Source organism: Lupinus angustifolius, chromosome LG04 (genome assembly GCF_001865875.1).
Source record: "Lupinus angustifolius cultivar Tanjil chromosome LG04, LupAngTanjil_v1.0, whole genome shotgun sequence".
NCBI lineage: Eukaryota > Viridiplantae > Streptophyta > Magnoliopsida > Fabales > Fabaceae > Lupinus > Lupinus angustifolius.
In genome coordinates this window covers 27,060,188-27,077,191 of record NC_032012.1, presented here as the reverse complement: position 1 = coordinate 27,077,191, position 17,004 = coordinate 27,060,188, and the positions used below count along the sequence as shown (strand labels likewise).

The 17,004-nt window shown below is 29.4% G+C and overlaps 4 protein-coding genes across 4 annotated transcripts; 2 read left to right on the top strand and 2 right to left on the bottom strand.

The window, feature by feature from the left end:
• On the top strand, window positions 2,425-4,640 carry LOC109346800 (transcription factor LAF1-like). Its single transcript, XM_019586593.1, has 3 exons — window positions 2,425-2,758; window positions 2,983-3,112; window positions 3,894-4,640. The coding sequence occupies exons 1-3, from the start codon at window positions 2,623-2,625 to the stop codon at window positions 4,456-4,458; spliced, it is 831 nt and encodes a 276-aa protein (XP_019442138.1). The 5' UTR covers window positions 2,425-2,622; the 3' UTR covers window positions 4,459-4,640.
• LOC109344913 (transcription factor MYB30-like) lies at window positions 7,490-8,973 on the top strand. Its single transcript, XM_019583636.1, has 3 exons — window positions 7,490-7,781; window positions 7,859-7,988; window positions 8,240-8,973. The coding sequence occupies exons 1-3, from the start codon at window positions 7,649-7,651 to the stop codon at window positions 8,832-8,834; spliced, it is 858 nt and encodes a 285-aa protein (XP_019439181.1). The 5' UTR covers window positions 7,490-7,648; the 3' UTR covers window positions 8,835-8,973.
• On the bottom strand, window positions 9,117-11,461 carry LOC109346798 (remorin). The gene is made up of 5 exons (XM_019586592.1): window positions 11,135-11,461; window positions 10,497-10,547; window positions 10,322-10,409; window positions 9,647-9,728; window positions 9,117-9,511 (listed from the first exon to the last, which is right to left on the bottom strand). The coding sequence occupies exons 1-5, from the start codon at window positions 11,280-11,282 to the stop codon at window positions 9,317-9,319; spliced, it is 564 nt and encodes a 187-aa protein (XP_019442137.1). The 5' UTR covers window positions 11,283-11,461; the 3' UTR covers window positions 9,117-9,316.
• LOC109346797 (transmembrane ascorbate ferrireductase 1-like) lies at window positions 13,515-16,068 on the bottom strand. The gene is made up of 4 exons (XM_019586591.1): window positions 15,864-16,068; window positions 14,247-14,295; window positions 13,922-14,121; window positions 13,515-13,832 (listed from the first exon to the last, which is right to left on the bottom strand). Exons 1-4 carry the CDS (start codon window positions 16,005-16,007, stop codon window positions 13,527-13,529), a joined length of 699 nt encoding a protein of 232 aa, XP_019442136.1. The 5' UTR covers window positions 16,008-16,068; the 3' UTR covers window positions 13,515-13,526.

Genomic DNA, 17,004 nt, shown 5'->3' with positions numbered 1-17,004 from the left:
CTAAGTATACAAATTGATTGAGTTATAATCTTATGTTATCTGTTTTATTCCCAATTATGAGTAAAAAACAAAATCAAATTAACAATGCCTGTAGAAAACATGAATGTAGGCAAATCTTCTCCTTTATATGTGACATCGAGTTTAATTTGCAAAATCTTTAGGACTTTTATTCTATAAACTCTACAGAACAGCGAGGTTCAAGTTTTGCTATATAAAAATGTGTCCCTTTTGTTGGGAAGGGCAGATACACAACTCGAAAAACATTAGTTCTTTACTAAAAAGTGTGAGAGATTACACTTGTTAGTACAAAAAATAAGTCATATAGGTTTTTTTGGTACTACCAAGGCTTCTCACATTTTTGGTTAAAGAAATAATCTCTTTCGGGGTTTGTGACTGCTCCTCTCAATAAGTGTTGTTCCAAGAATCAAACTTTCGACCTTGAGTATCTTGTGGGGTCTTACACCACTGAACTACTAGACCAATGCCATATAAGTTTAAACTTATTTTAAGTCACATTGAAGGCAATCATGTCCGAGCCGGGAACATCCACAGGTACGTGAGGCTAACTCTCCCTGCTGACATTTTATCCATCCACAATACTTGAATCTGAGACCTTGCTTAAGGGAATAAAACATATACCACTTGAACCAACATCCGTTATTCATTTTAAGTGTTTGGGATATGTTATTAGCATATTTAAAGGGCAAATAGAGAAGTCTTCTTGTTTTTTTTAGTTAACATGGATATTATTATAATTATTTAATATAGTATTTGACAAAGTGAAATGTTCCTTGCTGAATAGAAGAGGCCAACCTACAACCATGCTTGACATTTTTTCCTTTAGAAAAATATATCTATAGTTTTTCAACTGTTCTTATTTTAATGCGCGGATAATTAGGCAAAGGTATTTTGGTGTGATATATTTGTTTAATGAGTAAGATATATACTTACATGATTAGTTTATAAATATATCTTCGTCATAAAGAAGATTAACATGTATCATAAAGTGTATACTCTAAAGTATTTCTTTATAATATATGTTACTTTTGTCGTGTACAACAATTTTTAAGTTAATTTTATAGGGTAATTTATTACAAAAATAAAATATCGTTTACTTTATATATTGATGAAGCATCACATTGTCCAATTCTCAACAATAATTGTGATTCCCTTGATGATCTCAGCAAGGCATAATTGATTCAATAATCTCAAATTTGGAATAACTGTAATATTAAAATACTTCACATGCGTTTGAGAAATTCTTCAACTACTTATACTTTTTTTGTCTTGTCTCACTTGTATTATTGTTTTTTAAGGGTATCTTTGTGATTTATTTTTTAGAGGAAAAAGAAGATAAATAGAAGACTTAAATGATTATGTTGCTTGTATTATCTGTTATGAATTAATGCAACATAAGTTTATCTTCAGTCTTAGCCATTGAAAATAATCCTAATTAATTTACTAGCTTCCAAATATCTAAATGGCTAATATGATTTCAATAGTTACATTCCACTCTCTACTTAGAAATTCATACTGATATTGAGTTTTCTGTTACTGAATTAAACTATTTTTCATGTTTTATAGAGCCAAGAATTTGTATCATCTCTATTTACATCTCTTTCTGTTCTTACTCCATCATCTCTGATTCAAATTATTTGTTAGCTTGATTGATGTACAATATGGTTAATATTTTCATGGAGAAGACCCAAATTCGTTTAGAAATTAAATGCATAGTTTATATTGAATGTGAATGGTATAGTAAAATAATGGTTTTGCATGTTTTTTTAATGTTTAATTAGTGTATTCATAGGGTACATCTTGTTACATTAGAAACCAAATTGTGATAATCAAAGTTTTATTTTATTGCTTTGGGGAGGTATAATGTGTCAGCATTGAATAAACCTTAATTAATGATTAGGTATAGTGGCTCATGGAATAGTCTTCTCAATGGCCTTAAGTTCTATTATTACCTCATTATCATTCAGTCTATCTGGCTAAAGAATAAAATGAAGTTGTATTTGTGACACTAATTTATGTTGTAGGTGAAGACTTGAACACTCCTTTCATATCTTTAATAATAGAGCCATTTAACATAAAATAAGACTTTAATATTAAGCAAGGAGAAGAAAAAAACAAGAGACTTCAATGTGGTCATGAATGATTATTTTTTTGTAGTATTTGTGATGAAAATATCTAAAATAAACCATTTGATTAAAAAAAAACAAAACAAAAAAGATGTAGCTTTTGAGGATTTTGAACATGCCATTTACTAACTTTGATGAATGAATGAATGGTGATTAATATATATATGTCTAACAATGTTACCTTAGGTTCCAACATTTTCCAAATTGCACCCTTTCAGTGTAATGTAGAACATGCTTTCAACCCATGGTTTATACTTTATACTTTATACTTTATACTTTATATACTTATTTAGTTATTTCAACGCTTTTATGTGAATTGGTTATGGAAAAATGCAAAAGCACTATTTTTTCCTGCTTTATATATATATAAGTCTATTTGTGCACTATTTTGCATAGCAAATATTGTTCACTTCCTCTCTCTTTGTTTAGTCTATTATAACTGTTGTAGAGAATTGAAGCTTATTATCATTAAAGTAAAATGGGGTGCCAGGTACTAGAAAAGGGAAAACAAAAACATAGGAAGGGATTATGGTCACCTGAAGAAGACAATAGGCTTAGAAACTATATCCTTAAGCATGGTCATGGTTGTTGGAGCTCTGTTCCTATTAAGTCAGGTTGGTTTCTTTTGTTCTTTTTCCCCATGTATTATGCTTATAGCTTATAACAGTGCCATATTTATTCTGTTATGTTATTCTATCAATATAAGTGTTCTGAATGTTTCATTGTAAAAGACAACCACAGTATTATGGCACTTCTAGTTTGCAATTTTGAGCAACATTAAATTCTCACATGCACTTGTAATTGTTTTAATGTTTAGTATATATATGTATACAAACAGGGTTGCAAAGGAATGGAAAGAGCTGCAGATTAAGATGGATTAACTATTTAAGGCCAGGATTAAAGAAAGGTGTGTTCACCAAACAGGAGGAGGAGACTATCCTCACCCTTCACAACATGTTAGGAAACAAGTAAGCAAAAATACTCAATTTAGTTTCACTCTTCTAATTTTTACAATTTTCAATTTTATATGAAAATGTGAAGTGAAAGGAGTAAATTTTGTACTTTTAAAAGTTTAAAATATTGATACAGACTTGTAAGTCAAGGAGCACATGTTCTCCTTTAATTAGTGCAAAGAAAAGGAAAAGGACAAAAATCAATGTCTCTATTAAATGTTAAGGTCTTAAGTTATAGAGAATGTATCTGGTAGGTGAGGATTAGAAAAAATGATCAATTTCAGACTGAACTTATAATATAATATGAAAAGTCTTACTTTTTATGTAACCTTCTTATCATGTACCTATACCCTTAGAGCCTAGAGGTACTCACTACTCAGTATCAGAAACTTTTTTTTATACAAACTTGGTGACATTAATTTATGATTCCTTTAGGAAAATTTAATAGCATAAAGTTTTAAGACTACTGTTTATTTGGTTAGTGTTGTCTAACTTCCAATCAAAGCCTAATATTGGACATGTTATAATCACAAGACATTAGCACTTTTTGGAAACCCTTAATGCATAGTAAATTATGTCCTACATTTTTTTCTTTTATTGAAAACTTGTAAAAAAAAAGAGGGTTAGCTTGGTGCAACTTTAAGTTCATAGCTTTAAGTTTTGGAAACAGCTTATCTCCTTATAGAGTAAGGCTACATGTATCTATCCTCCTCATATCTTACTAAGTAGGAGCCTTATACACTGACAACTCTTTTTAATGAAAACTTCTAAGAGTAACATAAACCATCTTGGTCAGGTGGTCTCAGATTGCAAAACATTTACCAGGAAGAACTGACAATGAGATAAAAAACTACTGGCACTCATATCTGAAAAAGAGAATGGTGAAAGCTAAGGAAATGGAATCTCATAAGGAAATTCAGTATGCAACCTCAAGCTCAGATACCTTGAACTCTTCACCTCCTCTTCAAAAACTTGCAACACAAGGCACACATAATATAAACTTCACCATAGAGCCAACAAATCAAAGCTCCTTACCAAAACTATTATTTGCTGAATGGCTTTCAGTTGATCATGTAAATGGTGGAAACTCTTCTAATTCATTTGAGTCTTTACCCTTGAGGAATGGATTTGATCAAAATCCAACTTTACATGAAGCTTCAATGCAGCATTATATGTCAGAAGCACCCTTTGATGGAGGAGAGTATCATGATAATAGTCTAACTCAAATTTCAGAAACTGAGATGTTCAATTCACAGCTTAAATTTGGAAATCAAATGGTGACAAATGGATTCATCCATTGTATACCTGGGAATGATTTAAGTAGCAATTTCAGCCTAAACAATGATGCAATGTACTCATGAAGGTTAACATTACAAGGAAGCTTAGAAAAGAGGAAGAATTTACATATATACTACAAAAAATTTATCAAACTTTAGCTAAATATTAAATTGCACTTCCATTACAAATTTTATGTACTATACTCCTACTCCTACCCAAACCAAATGTGTGCAATAGTATATCAAATATCTGTGATTACTTGTTATTCTTCCATACTTCCTTTTGCACATATATATATAACTTCATTTCAAAAGTTGATTCTTACTGTAATTTTTTCATTTGTGTTGGTTTATATGTAAAACTTTAATGCCAAGACTCACTTTTATAGCCAAATAAGTTTAAAAAGCATTATCTTTTTAGTAACTCTTTGAAAATGATCAATTCATATGTTTTGAAATCTGCTGCAAATTTATTAAAACTTTAATGCTTAGGCAATAAGCTTTTTAAATCTTTTCTGCCAACATCCAATAGCCAGATTCACATTTCTAATATCAAAACATATACATTTACTATTTATATACATGGGCATGCTTCATAAATAGGTCATTGATACATCCACATACTTGATAAATAATTCATTTTAAATATGAAGATATCACTATCAAACTAGAGTGCAGTAACTCCATGACAAATGAGTTTTTCTTCTTTGAATTTTGTTTCTCAGAATCAGGTGCTGTAAGTGTAAGGGATCACAATGAGCTGTTACATTTCTTCTTTTCTTATCATCATCAAAGTTGTAACATATATTAAAAGTAGTGGACCACATAAGATGCCTTAATGAGCCCTTACAACATTAAAGTTTTATCATATAAAACCATCATTTCTTTAATCTTCATATGAGGAATTGTCACTCTCACCGGCTTCAAATAATAAAATCATCTGTGAGGGCTAAGGTAACACATAGAAGAGCCATCCAAGCTTTGTTTTAATATCATTTATATTAAACACGATATGAGATAACAGATCCTTGTTCGAAAATAATATAGTTGTAGCATACTAATGAAACATAAGGTGGGAATTACCAAATTTGACAAAGCTGTATGGTCTACTAATTTTTTCTAAGAGGGTTTTATCAAACTTCCCAAACTCCTTTTGTATATATTGTATGTAATGGAAAGCCACTTTTCTTGGGTACGTGGAGTCACACAGAAACAAACTACATTGTAGACCAAGTAGCTTAGTACCAAAAGAGTATAGAAACAATCAAATTTATTTGCATTATTCAGATTTAAAAATTAGCAGAACCAAATTTTTTTGGTGTGGGTGTGATTATAAATATTGGTTGTAATGGAAAATTGAATTTGGAAAAGAGAAGTAGTGATATAAGATTGATGTAACGAATGAAATAGGGGACTTTGAAGTGATGAAGTGAGAGAGTTAAGTTAATAAATGTACATCGTGGTCAGCACCTTAACCAATAAACATTGATTAGATAAAATTTTATATCCATCAATGTCTGTCTTGTCTTTTCTTCCTACGTTTCTTTAACACTTCAACCCTAAAAAAAAGAAGGATTTTCTCCATTAACAAAAAGACAAATATTTGTTTTTACTCATATTGTTAATGATAAAAATATAATTTTATTATAAACAAATGAATACAAATATTATGATATGTGACATTTTTTATGTTATTGTGTAGCATTTGTCTATCCATTAAGGAATATGATATTTAGTCAACTATGATATATATGATATATGTGGATCATCTGTCCCTAACAATGTCTCATTTCTTATTCCAAACTAATCACATATTGATACAGGAATAAAAGAAATTTTAAAAAAAATACTATTCTTATCAGCTTAAAATAGGAAATGATACACTATTTTGGACAAATAATCTCTAAGTGACCCTTCATTATTTCCTTTACTATGTGGCATCACTCTCTCCTTTCACTTCTACACTCCCTTATTCACTTCTCTATAATATCTATTTTTCTCTACTTCTTCTTTTCCCCTTACCATTCTTGGCGTGCAGATAATTATTTCTTTGGTTATATCATTCATTTTAGTTTTTTATATTCCCCATATTTATTACAATTACAGTTACTGATTTTTTTTAAATACTATATTTAACTATGGTTCTCATAGTTTAAAATAATATTAAAATCTATTTATCAATTACATCCTTATTATCATCATGGACAGAAGAAATTGTTATGGACAATGTGAAAAATAAGAATAAAGATGGGTTTAATATAAAAAGTAACAACAATTTTATTTAAAACAAAAAAATCGATGATTTCTTTGGTTGACACTTTAGGAAATCAAGAATTATTAACTGTTTTTCCCTCTTTAAATTCTCTTTTGTCTTATATTGTTATACATTAATTACTCAAATTATTTCTCTTAATTCCAAATGATATCAAAAATATTTTAGTGAAAACCATATTATTGTTTGTTTTAGCTAACACATTTAAAAAATATTGAGTTATAATTTTATTGAGAGTTGAGCTTAAAAAATGATTCATCCATTGAATTAATGTATAGTATAAAATATTGAAGATAAATAAAGTGATAAAAAAAAATACTCAAAATAGTCACCACCCCGAAGTCAAACCCGTGATTCTTGAATGTGTGTGACGTAGGGGACTTGAATATTATGATTATTCTTTGAGTAATGAAAAAAGGTTTAATATAATATTTAAGTAATAATATTCTTCAATTGGAATAGAGGTAATGATAATGTATGAAAAAAATATAGTGGAAGTAAAAATCACAGTCTTATATCTTTTAATATTTCATATGTCAGTATTATAATAGACTTAAACATAAAACGTTAACCACAAGTTTAACAGACTATAAAATGGTGTGATAATATATTTTTTATCTTTTGCAAGATAATTTTAGAGAGGTTGAAAATTTTAAAATCATAAAATGTATTTATAATATGATTGTTTAGGAAGTCTTTTATTTTCTAAAATTATAAAACTAAGATGATAAGAAAAAAATGCAAAAGGTAAGTGATGTGAAAACAGATAATATTGAAAATAAATGTGAGCCTTGTTTTGTATAGTACTGTACACATGCATTTATAGCCCCCTCAGTTGATTTATCACTTCACTCGGTTTTCTCCTGCAACTCTCTCTTTCTCTCATGCACAGATACATCTGTGTTAATTATGATGAGTATACCCTCAAGGTTATACTAATAATAATAATAATAATAATAAAGCAGTGTTATTGAAGCAATGAAGTGGTGTTGGTGAAGATCAATGGGTAAAGCACCTTGTTGTGAGAAACATGGAGTGAAGAAGGGAGCTTGGACTCCTGAAGAAGACAAAACCTTAGTTGATTACATCAACAAACATGGTCATGGTAGTTGGCGTACACTCCCAAAACATGCAGGTACTACAACTTATTACTATTCTTATTCTTTGCTAAACATGTTTGTAGTAATCAAAATTTGGTTGCATTTGAAGTAGGTCTTCTGCGTTGTGGAAAAAGTTGTCGCCTTCGGTGGATAAATTATCTTCGCCCTGATATCAAGCGTGGTCCATTTACTAATGAAGAAGAAACTACTATCATTCAACTTCATGCCATGCTTGGTAACAGGTATATATATATATATACCTCATTTCTTCAACATGCATACATAATGCTTATATTTATATACCCACCTTTGTTGCTCTCTAAAGGCCCATTTTACTCATTAGCTGAAAAACAATCATGTTGCAGTTTTAACCTTTAACCTTCCTAGTACTTCAACTCATGTTGTTAGATGATTAAGGTAAAGGGAAAATGTGATTTTTCCAATAGTAGATGATTTATGTGTCTAATGTTCTCATTTTTTGTCATTCTTTTAGGTGGGCTGCTATTGCATCCCAACTACCTGGGAGAACAGACAACGAGATTAAGAACTATTGGAACACGCATCTTAAGAAGCGACTGTTTGGGTCAGATGATTGTCTAATAAGTGCAAAAAAGGTGCATGTAAGTCCTGATTTGAAGATTGTGAAGTCTGAATCTCCTTGTACAGGTCACATGGCTCAATGGGAAAGTGCTAGAGTTGAGGCAGAGGCAAGGTTGTCAATGGAATCTTCATTCCTTAATTCTTCCTCAACAACTAATCAAACATACAACGATTGCTATCTTCAACTTTGGCATTCTGAGGTCGGACACTCGTTTCGCACTATTAAGGGAAAGGAGGAAGAAGGAGTAGTATCATCCTCATCATTGAAGATGAAACAGGTGGAAAAAGCTAGTACTTTTGCTAAAATGACTCAACAACAAGCATCTTGCTACAAACCAAAACTTGAAGATGATGATGATGATGGCACAAGTGGTGGGACAGAGTCAGGAAATTGTGAATTTTTTTATGCTTGTGATTCTGCAATAAAGCACCTATTAGATGTGCCTGGTGCTGATATAGGATTCTGGGACACACTTACAGTTTCCTAGCTAGGTTCCCTTAATGGTAGTTGCTTGTTGATTGAGGGAGGAATGAAGAATAGAGGAATAGTTGCTAAAGTTCAGGTTTACCTTAATGAATTCAGATTTAATGATATTATTACTCATGTCTATTATGATTGGTGCTTGTGTGCAATTTTTTTCCTCCTAGATTCATAAAAGTACTGGAATTAAGGATTAACTTTCTGCTATGTTGATACATAGATAAGAATTGGATTAAATATGTTTTTGTAAATGAAAATCTAATGTTATTTGCCTAATGCAACAAGAAAGTAGAAACTTGTAATCAACCAAATTGAATAGTTCAATGTCTTTGTACACAGTAATTGGTATATACACACACACAACAAAATATCAATATGCACACAATAATGAAAGAACATGAATAAAAAACAACCAAACTATATAACATAACAATAATGATAACACAACATTCTGGTTTTCTATCAGCATCAGAGTCTTGGATTATAGTATCAGAAAAAACCAAGGAGCTTCTTTGGTTCTGTTCCAGTAGCCCTGTACTTTGCAGCTAACTCTTCTGCCTTCAGTAAATCTTCCCCTTTTTTGGCTTCAATTATTGCCCTTTTTTCTTCAGCTTCCTTGTGTATTGTAGCTATTTTGTTCTTCAATTTCTCTGCATATTCTGCCTTTTTCTTCTCTAGTTGTTCCTGTTCACATACAAAGAGAAAAAACTCAGTTTTTGTCCTATCTTTTGTGTCAAAATTGGTAAAATCATTGTATTGCCTTGTGATAGGTTTAGTTAATGTTTCTTCATTATAATTACTGGTGAAATAAATTCTTACTTCAATCTTTTTCAATTCAGCTTCTGTATTAGCTTTCTTAGTCTTCTCCCATGCTGAAATTTCTGCAAGCTTTTTGTAAGCTCTGCTCAACAATTTCATATAAATTAGTAATGATAAATAATATAAATGCATAATGTTACACTAACATGCTAATTTTGTTTAATTAACCTTCAGTTTTATGGTGACTCAATGAAAAATTGTGAACATTTGATAGAAATAAATCCACATAAGCCCTCTTTCCTACAATTACCTAAAAGCTATAAGCTAAGGCCTAAGAGTTGAAAGCTGAATGGTGTGAAGTAACATAACTTGAACTCTCAATGAAGTTGCTATATAGTTGGTTCTCATTCCCCTTAGATAAAAAGATCACCCTAAGATGATCATCTTATGGCTATTGAAAACGAATAAAATCGAATGGTTCTATTTTATGACTATAAGTTCATTTCATATTGGACTAGATCAGAATAGAATTACATACATTCTCTTTATTTGGATGGTTACTCCAACATGTCTATATAGATATCTTATTAAATACAAACATATAAGTTTATAGCTTTTTGAAATAAAATCCCTTTACCAAACACAACAAATAGTTTATTTTTTATGAAATAAGCTGAACTTATAAAACACACTCACAAAAATAAGAAATATGTATATATAGGTGTAAGATCTTACTTGTTCTCTGCTTTTGACTTTTCACTTTCTTCCCATGCTTTGATTAGTGATAGTCTCTTTTCTGTTGCAACTCTTTCTAAAACATCATCTGAAGATGAATGAAAGTATGAAACAACATAACATATTATAAAATGTCAGCATATGAAGTGAAGTGTCATAATCATAACTCTCATACCTCTGTTCACAGATCCCTCATCTGGTTTCTCTACAGCAGATTCACCAGCTTCTGACAAAAAATATAAACACAAAAAAAATTATGTAATGGACTAATGAAAAAAATGCAGAGCGATTTGATGCATAACTCTATTCCGATAGAAGTATAACTTGAAATTTTCAGCAAAAGCAAACAAATAAAAATATCAGAAAATAAGAAACCCCTTTACAAAAATCCATACTACAATTGTAAATGTTTTCCCTCTTAAAAAAGGAAGGAAAATCAAGGAACAAACTATACTCTACAATTAAAAGTATTTTACAAGTATTGTTTACAATTGTTCAAAAAAAACAACAAATATTATTATTAGAGAACACTAAAGAACAAATATGAGTAGCTAATTATTTAAATTGCCATTAAACTAAAGGAAAAAATAGTTCTCAACCGTTTTAACTTATATTAAAATCATCATATAACTCAAAACTGGTTAGAGGTTACCTTAATTAATCAATTAGAAGATAAACATATGGATAAGGACAGAACATAAGCACATAACTTTCTTTTCTGACCCTTTTAGAAGCATATAGATAATAAATAAAATAATAATAATAATAATAATAATAATAATAATAAGAGAAGGGGTGGAAATAGTGTCATACTCTCAACTATAACAAGAGCTTTGGAATCTTCAACAGGTTTCTCCTCAGACACATCTTTTGGAACCTCATGATGAACAACAACAACAGGTTCAGGTGGAGGATTTGATGCTGATTCAGATTCCAACTTTTTGGGTTGTTCCTCAGTCATTTTTCAAACACTTAAAATTTACAAGAATTCTCTTTACAAAAAGTTGTAACAAAATTATTATTGTAACTATTACTTGTTTAAAGAAAGTTAAAAATATGAAAGGAGGTGATAAGAAAGATATATAGATGGAAGGACAAGGTTGGATATAAGATATTACGGTTGAAGGAAGGTAACTATATAACTACTCATCAAAGCTTAGCTAGGTGGGTGTAGTTGGTACATGACGAAATGATCATTTATCCTATAATTTTCTCATCCTTATGTCTTGAATCAATTAAATTTAACGAAATAATATTAAAATATTAATTTTTGTTTTTATAATTTTTCATTATAAAGGAATGAAATTTCCTCATTGACTTTAAATACCAAAAGGAATATGAATAGGAGACATGTGATCATCATTCTACCTTTTTATGAGTTGGCACATTTAGATAGTGACACTCATGAATATGAATATGAAACTTGAAACCAGCTATATTCATATACATGCATAAAATAAGCAACCGAAATTTTCTGCTATGTGTTGATGTTAGTTAAGAAACTTGGATATGTATGTGAATCAATGAAGAATTTATCAAATGAGAATAATTCGTTGGTAGTTGCTTCACACGTAACCTTTTAGTTTACTACTTGCCTCAAATTTGGAATGAGTTGTGAAATATTAGTATGAATGCACCAACATTATACATTAAAAGATAGAGTTTAAAATAACACATTATTTATTGTATTACTTTTATTTGATAGTAAATGATGATTAATAAATCAATAATGAATGATTTGTTGACAATGTAAAAAATACTTACACTGTCAAAATATATATATATATATATATATATATATTAAAAGAAATGATTTAGTTAATAGTAAATATGAAATTTCTAAACCAACAAATATCTGTAATATTAAAGTTTGGGACTACTATAAGAAAGTATTTATGGGGAGATTGTAATAAATCTCTGGGAAATTATGAAAGGATACATTCAAATCTTTTTACTTGAGAGACATTTCAGAAACATATTTAAGTATAGTTAAATGAATCTTTACACGTTTAATACTGTAGGATAAAATAGTAAAAATATTGGATAAATTTGATAATTGTTACTTAAGACATGAAAACCTTCCTTTGCGTGGTTGTACAAAAAAAAACCCTCCTTTGCTTGAAAGCTTAGCTTGCTTTTATATACAAACTCACTCAAACATAACTTAATTAAAGCATATATATTAACAATATTATTTATTCTCCATGTGTCCTTATCTCACATCTTTTACATGAATTGAGCATATAATCATAATATTGATATATCTAAATGTATATGACATGTGTCATGTGTGGTAAGGTGGTATTAATGATTAGTTGATAAACTTAATAAAAGAATTTATAGTTTGATTATAATGAGGATATGTCTTTGTTTTATATACACATAATGTTGTATTGTATTGAAAAATAGTGAAAGTTATATGGGAATGAGTTTCTCAAGCTACTTTAGGGATACAGAAAATCCTATACATTCAATGTTTTCATTTAATTAAATATTGTGAAAAATGAGAATTACAAGTTAATATAAACCATTAGATCTTATTAGAGTAATTAAGATTAAAAGAAATGATAATTATATGAAAGATATTTATTGTTTTTACAGTTTTTATATAAAATTATTCTTACTTTAATCATATTATATATATATATATATATATATATAACTTCAAATCTTGTATGTCCTATCTGAATGAGAAGGAAGTGAAATTTTATGTATAAAATTTGAATAATAATCATGATTTTTAGGTAAGTTAATCACTCTGATATTCAATTATTGCATTAAATAACATTGATTTCCTTTGTTTAGCACAATAACAATGTGATTTAAGAAATTAATCTAAATATTTATTTTTAATTAATATATGTAAAAGTCTATTAGATACATCTTAAAAATATTGATCATATAATAATGCTCCCCAAACAACTCTACTTTGTGCATGTATTGCACTTACTAATAGCCTAAATTTCCAATCCTCTATCACACATCAATCTCAATTACTGAAAAAGGAATAAGTTGACAATTAAATTATATATTGATGCAAACAATAACTGATATCATGTTTTTAGAGGTAAATAATAATAATAATAATACAGATAATGAATTACAATTACAATTACAATACAGTAATTATTTCATCTTTCTCTCCACGTACTCCCATTAACATTACATTGATTAAAGAAATAGAAAACATGAAAAGAAAAGAAATCTAAATGGGTTGATAATCATCTGTTGCTGGTGGTGGTGGAGGAGCATCAGCTATAGCAGAAAACACAACAAAGACACCAAATAAAACAGTGACAATAGCAGTAACATTGACAAGTATAGCTTCAGAACCATATTTATCCAACCCTGCATTCTCAAGGAAAGTGAGTTTCTCTAAAAATCCAAGAGAAGCAGTGCCAATAGCCAACACAAACACTAACAAACCAAATAGAGAATGCCATGGAAATGATCCACGTCTAATAGCTTCACTTCCACCAGGGTAGAAAAATACCACAAACCCATATAACCACTGCAAATAGTAACCAATACAATAATATTATTAAATAAAGTAACTTTGTTTTCTCTTCTTAAAAAAGTGCACTTGAAATGGTTTATTACCTGGTGGGCATAAAGGAAAAGAACTCCAATTCCAAACCATGAATGCAAGCTATACAAATTGGCAATGCCACTTTCATTGTGATATTTGAATGCAGCATATATTCCAACTATTCCAGCTATTGTTGCAATGGCGTGGAATACAAGGTGTATTAATTTCTTCACTTCCTTCTTCAAAGGAAGTGCTTTGTAACTTATAATAGCTGCATTATTTTTATAGTTCATGAGTTAGAAAATTCAGGTAATTATTATTTACCCGTAGTAGGTTACGTTATTAAGATTAAAAACTTTGGTTCATAAAGCTGATTTGTGAAAGTATTTTGATTACCTTCACCACCATGAACTATAAAGCCAATAAGCATAAGCACAGGATGTATCTGTATAAATAATAAGATACGTAAGATATAGGGAACCTTATGAAAGTGATAGTACAAATCCACTTTCAATTACTCTATAAACAATTCTAAACATCATGCTTTATTTGAATGACACGAAGCAATAATATTACACTACATTTAATTAATCAGAGCTATCAAGTATCCACTTGTCACTTTAAAAAAAATAGTGTCAACTTGTCAACCCAAAAAACAAAAAAAGTTATCAACTTGTCTAATAAATTAATGACTCCTCCAATAATTCAGATTTGAAAGACCCATCTATGAATATCACTGATTTTTAATTACAAAATATTTGATCATAATAAGCATATTATTTTTTCTATAGGAAAAGCCAGCAAGTTTAAATGGCATGATATATATACACTTTTCAGTTTTCACTGTGTTACATTAAAAACAACACTAGAAGTTAATTAAGAACAAATAGAAGCAGAAGTAACACATCACTGTTCATTTCATTCATCACTCAAATGCATAACAGATAAGTATGTGCACATAATCCATGCCTATCCAGCAGAGTTTAAAGCTTGGACCCCATCACAATGAAATCTCATAAATTATTATGGATTTCTAAAAAGGTGGCTAGAGAGTAGCCACAATAATTAGTCATAAAAAATTATTATAAGCAACGAATAATATTCAAATCTTTCTAAATATCATTGGGTGCTATCAACAAGATAAACACTTGCTCTATACACTGACCCCACTATCTTATCGTGGTCCGAAATACAAGAAAATAATCATCTAAAGCACATTTAAATTATTAACTTTAAATGAACTTATATGACTTATGTATAGTACAACTACTACTGCATTCAATTACCCATGTATTATCACTAATTATATTTTATTTCTACATATATAAAATAAAATACTAAAGTACTATATGAAACGTGATGGAAGAAACTGACTGCATACCTTCAAATTAGGAGCTGAATAAATTACATAAAATTAAAAAAATATATATTAATAAATAAAATTTTATAAGTATAGTTATGTCTTTATCTGAGTACAACTGTTGAAGTTTGAATTGTACTCATACTTAATATACCACAACTCTTGCCAACTACTAATCTGACCCTTCAATGTGTAATTTGCATCTAAAAGATGCAATATAAAGTCTTAAGATCTGAGTTTGAGTAACTACATAGTGTGTGAATAGCTTATGTAGAAAAAACTAAGAGTAAGATGCAATTAAGAATTTGCTAACAAATGTTTGTAAGTGTTAAACCAAATTGTAAAAGTTAATGTGCTATAATATAAAAAAATGCTAATTCCAAAAGAAAAATTATCATCTCTGATATATAGGTGCTAGGATCAAAGATCTCCAATTCAAGAATCTATGGAAGAGTGTCTAATAGCATAATATAACTACCCAATTACCCTACCCTGCATATATCTGTCTATCTCTATAAATAACCAAGATGAAGTTTTATGACTTTTTTGGTAGCTACATAGATCCATTTCATAGAAAGATGGAGTAGATAATAATTGGTAAATTTGAGAATAAAAGTTTGTAAATTGAGAAAGAAAGAAAGTAAAACACTAACATTAAAGATGAGGGACTTGTTGGGAGAATCAAAAGAGAGGCCACCCCTGAAGTTTACGACCCAAACCACAACTAAGACTGAAGCAACAACAGCAAGAACATGAGCCACGAATGTTAAGGGAAGTGCTGCTATTCCTAGACCCATCTTTCCTTATCTTTTTTCTCTTCTCTTCTTCAGTGCTCTCTATATATTATATGCTAATAATGGTTCATACAATGGTTGTAAAATACTAGGACCTTTCTTATTTTCCTCGCAGCCCATGTGCTATTCTTTTCTTAGAATATTATTACGTGACCAAAACTTATATGGACACACATGTAATATGTCACATTTGGAAACAAGTACATTTTATATGTTTCAATTATAATTAAAATATTAATGATTATCATGATCTTATTGATTGTCTCGGCATGGTTTCGTCTTCAAACTAGGCTTTCTCTTCTTACTTAATCACATTTCCGTTTTTACCAATTACAAATGACATAAAGTGTGACAATTAATTGGACCCATGTGTGTTGGGCCAATTCGGGGGCCTGAATTCCAATTATTTGAACTTTTTTAATCTTATACCGTAACATTGTATTTTCTCATGTGTTATTGACTTATGACTAATATGGATCTGGTCAAAGTTAGCCAATTTATTTCATATGAGAAACTTTAAATTTTAAATAAATGGTCTAATATTTAATGTAAGCTTCTCTTATATTGTTGGTGTATAAAAGACAAGGTAAATAGAATATTTCAAATTTATGTCACTTTAACCTTAAAAGATTCTTAAATATTATTATATGGACAAAGTAATATATTTCCTCCCATAATTAATTCCCAAAATTTAAAACGCATGGCATTTTTTTATACTTATTCAGTTACAGAACACATGACATTTGTTTACCAAAAAATAACACATGACGTAGTAGATTCTTTTACAAACACATGACATGACATTTTTGGTCAAATTGGTGAACTTAGCCAATCTAACTAAAGGAATAGGGGTTGGCATGCTTAGTGAGTAGGATCCTCTCCATTCAAGTGTGTATTTTTCATTTATTTTTTAATGATAAAAGTATGATTTTATTATATTCAAAATGATATATGTGTAATTAAAAGTTGCATTTCTCTTTACTTTTTGAAGTATTTGTCT

Excerpts from the sequence above, each read along its gene's own strand:
- LOC109346800 (XM_019586593.1), top strand. The coding sequence starts at position 2,623 with ATGGGGTGCCAGGTACTAGAAAAGGGAAAACAAAAACATAGGAAGGGA. Across the intron at positions 2,759-2,982 it reads CTCTGTTCCTATTAAGTCAG|GGTTGCAAAGGAATGGAAAG; the intron begins GTTGGTTTCTTT and ends GTATACAAACAG. Across the intron at positions 3,113-3,893 it reads CACAACATGTTAGGAAACAA|GTGGTCTCAGATTGCAAAAC; the intron begins GTAAGCAAAAAT and ends CATCTTGGTCAG.
- LOC109346797 (XM_019586591.1), bottom strand. The coding sequence starts at position 16,007 with ATGGGTCTAGGAATAGCAGCACTTCCCTTAACATTCGTGGCTCATGTT. Across the intron at positions 14,296-15,863 it reads ACAAGTCCCTCATCTTTAAT|ATACATCCTGTGCTTATGCT; the intron begins GTTAGTGTTTTA and ends TTATTTATACAG. Across the intron at positions 13,833-13,921 it reads TTTTCCTTTATGCCCACCAG|TGGTTATATGGGTTTGTGGT; the intron begins GTAATAAACCAT and ends TACTATTTGCAG.
- LOC109344913 (XM_019583636.1), top strand. The coding sequence starts at position 7,649 with ATGGGTAAAGCACCTTGTTGTGAGAAACATGGAGTGAAGAAGGGAGCT. Across the intron at positions 7,782-7,858 it reads TACACTCCCAAAACATGCAG|GTCTTCTGCGTTGTGGAAAA; the intron begins GTACTACAACTT and ends CATTTGAAGTAG. Across the intron at positions 7,989-8,239 it reads CATGCCATGCTTGGTAACAG|GTGGGCTGCTATTGCATCCC; the intron begins GTATATATATAT and ends TCATTCTTTTAG.
- LOC109346798 (XM_019586592.1), bottom strand. The coding sequence starts at position 11,282 with ATGACTGAGGAACAACCCAAAAAGTTGGAATCTGAATCAGCATCAAAT. Across the intron at positions 10,548-11,134 it reads AGCTCTTGTTATAGTTGAGA|AAGCTGGTGAATCTGCTGTA; the intron begins GTATGACACTAT and ends ATTTTTTGTCAG. Across the intron at positions 9,729-10,321 it reads AAGTCAAAAGCAGAGAACAA|AGCTTACAAAAAGCTTGCAG; the intron begins GTAAGATCTTAC and ends ATTGTTGAGCAG.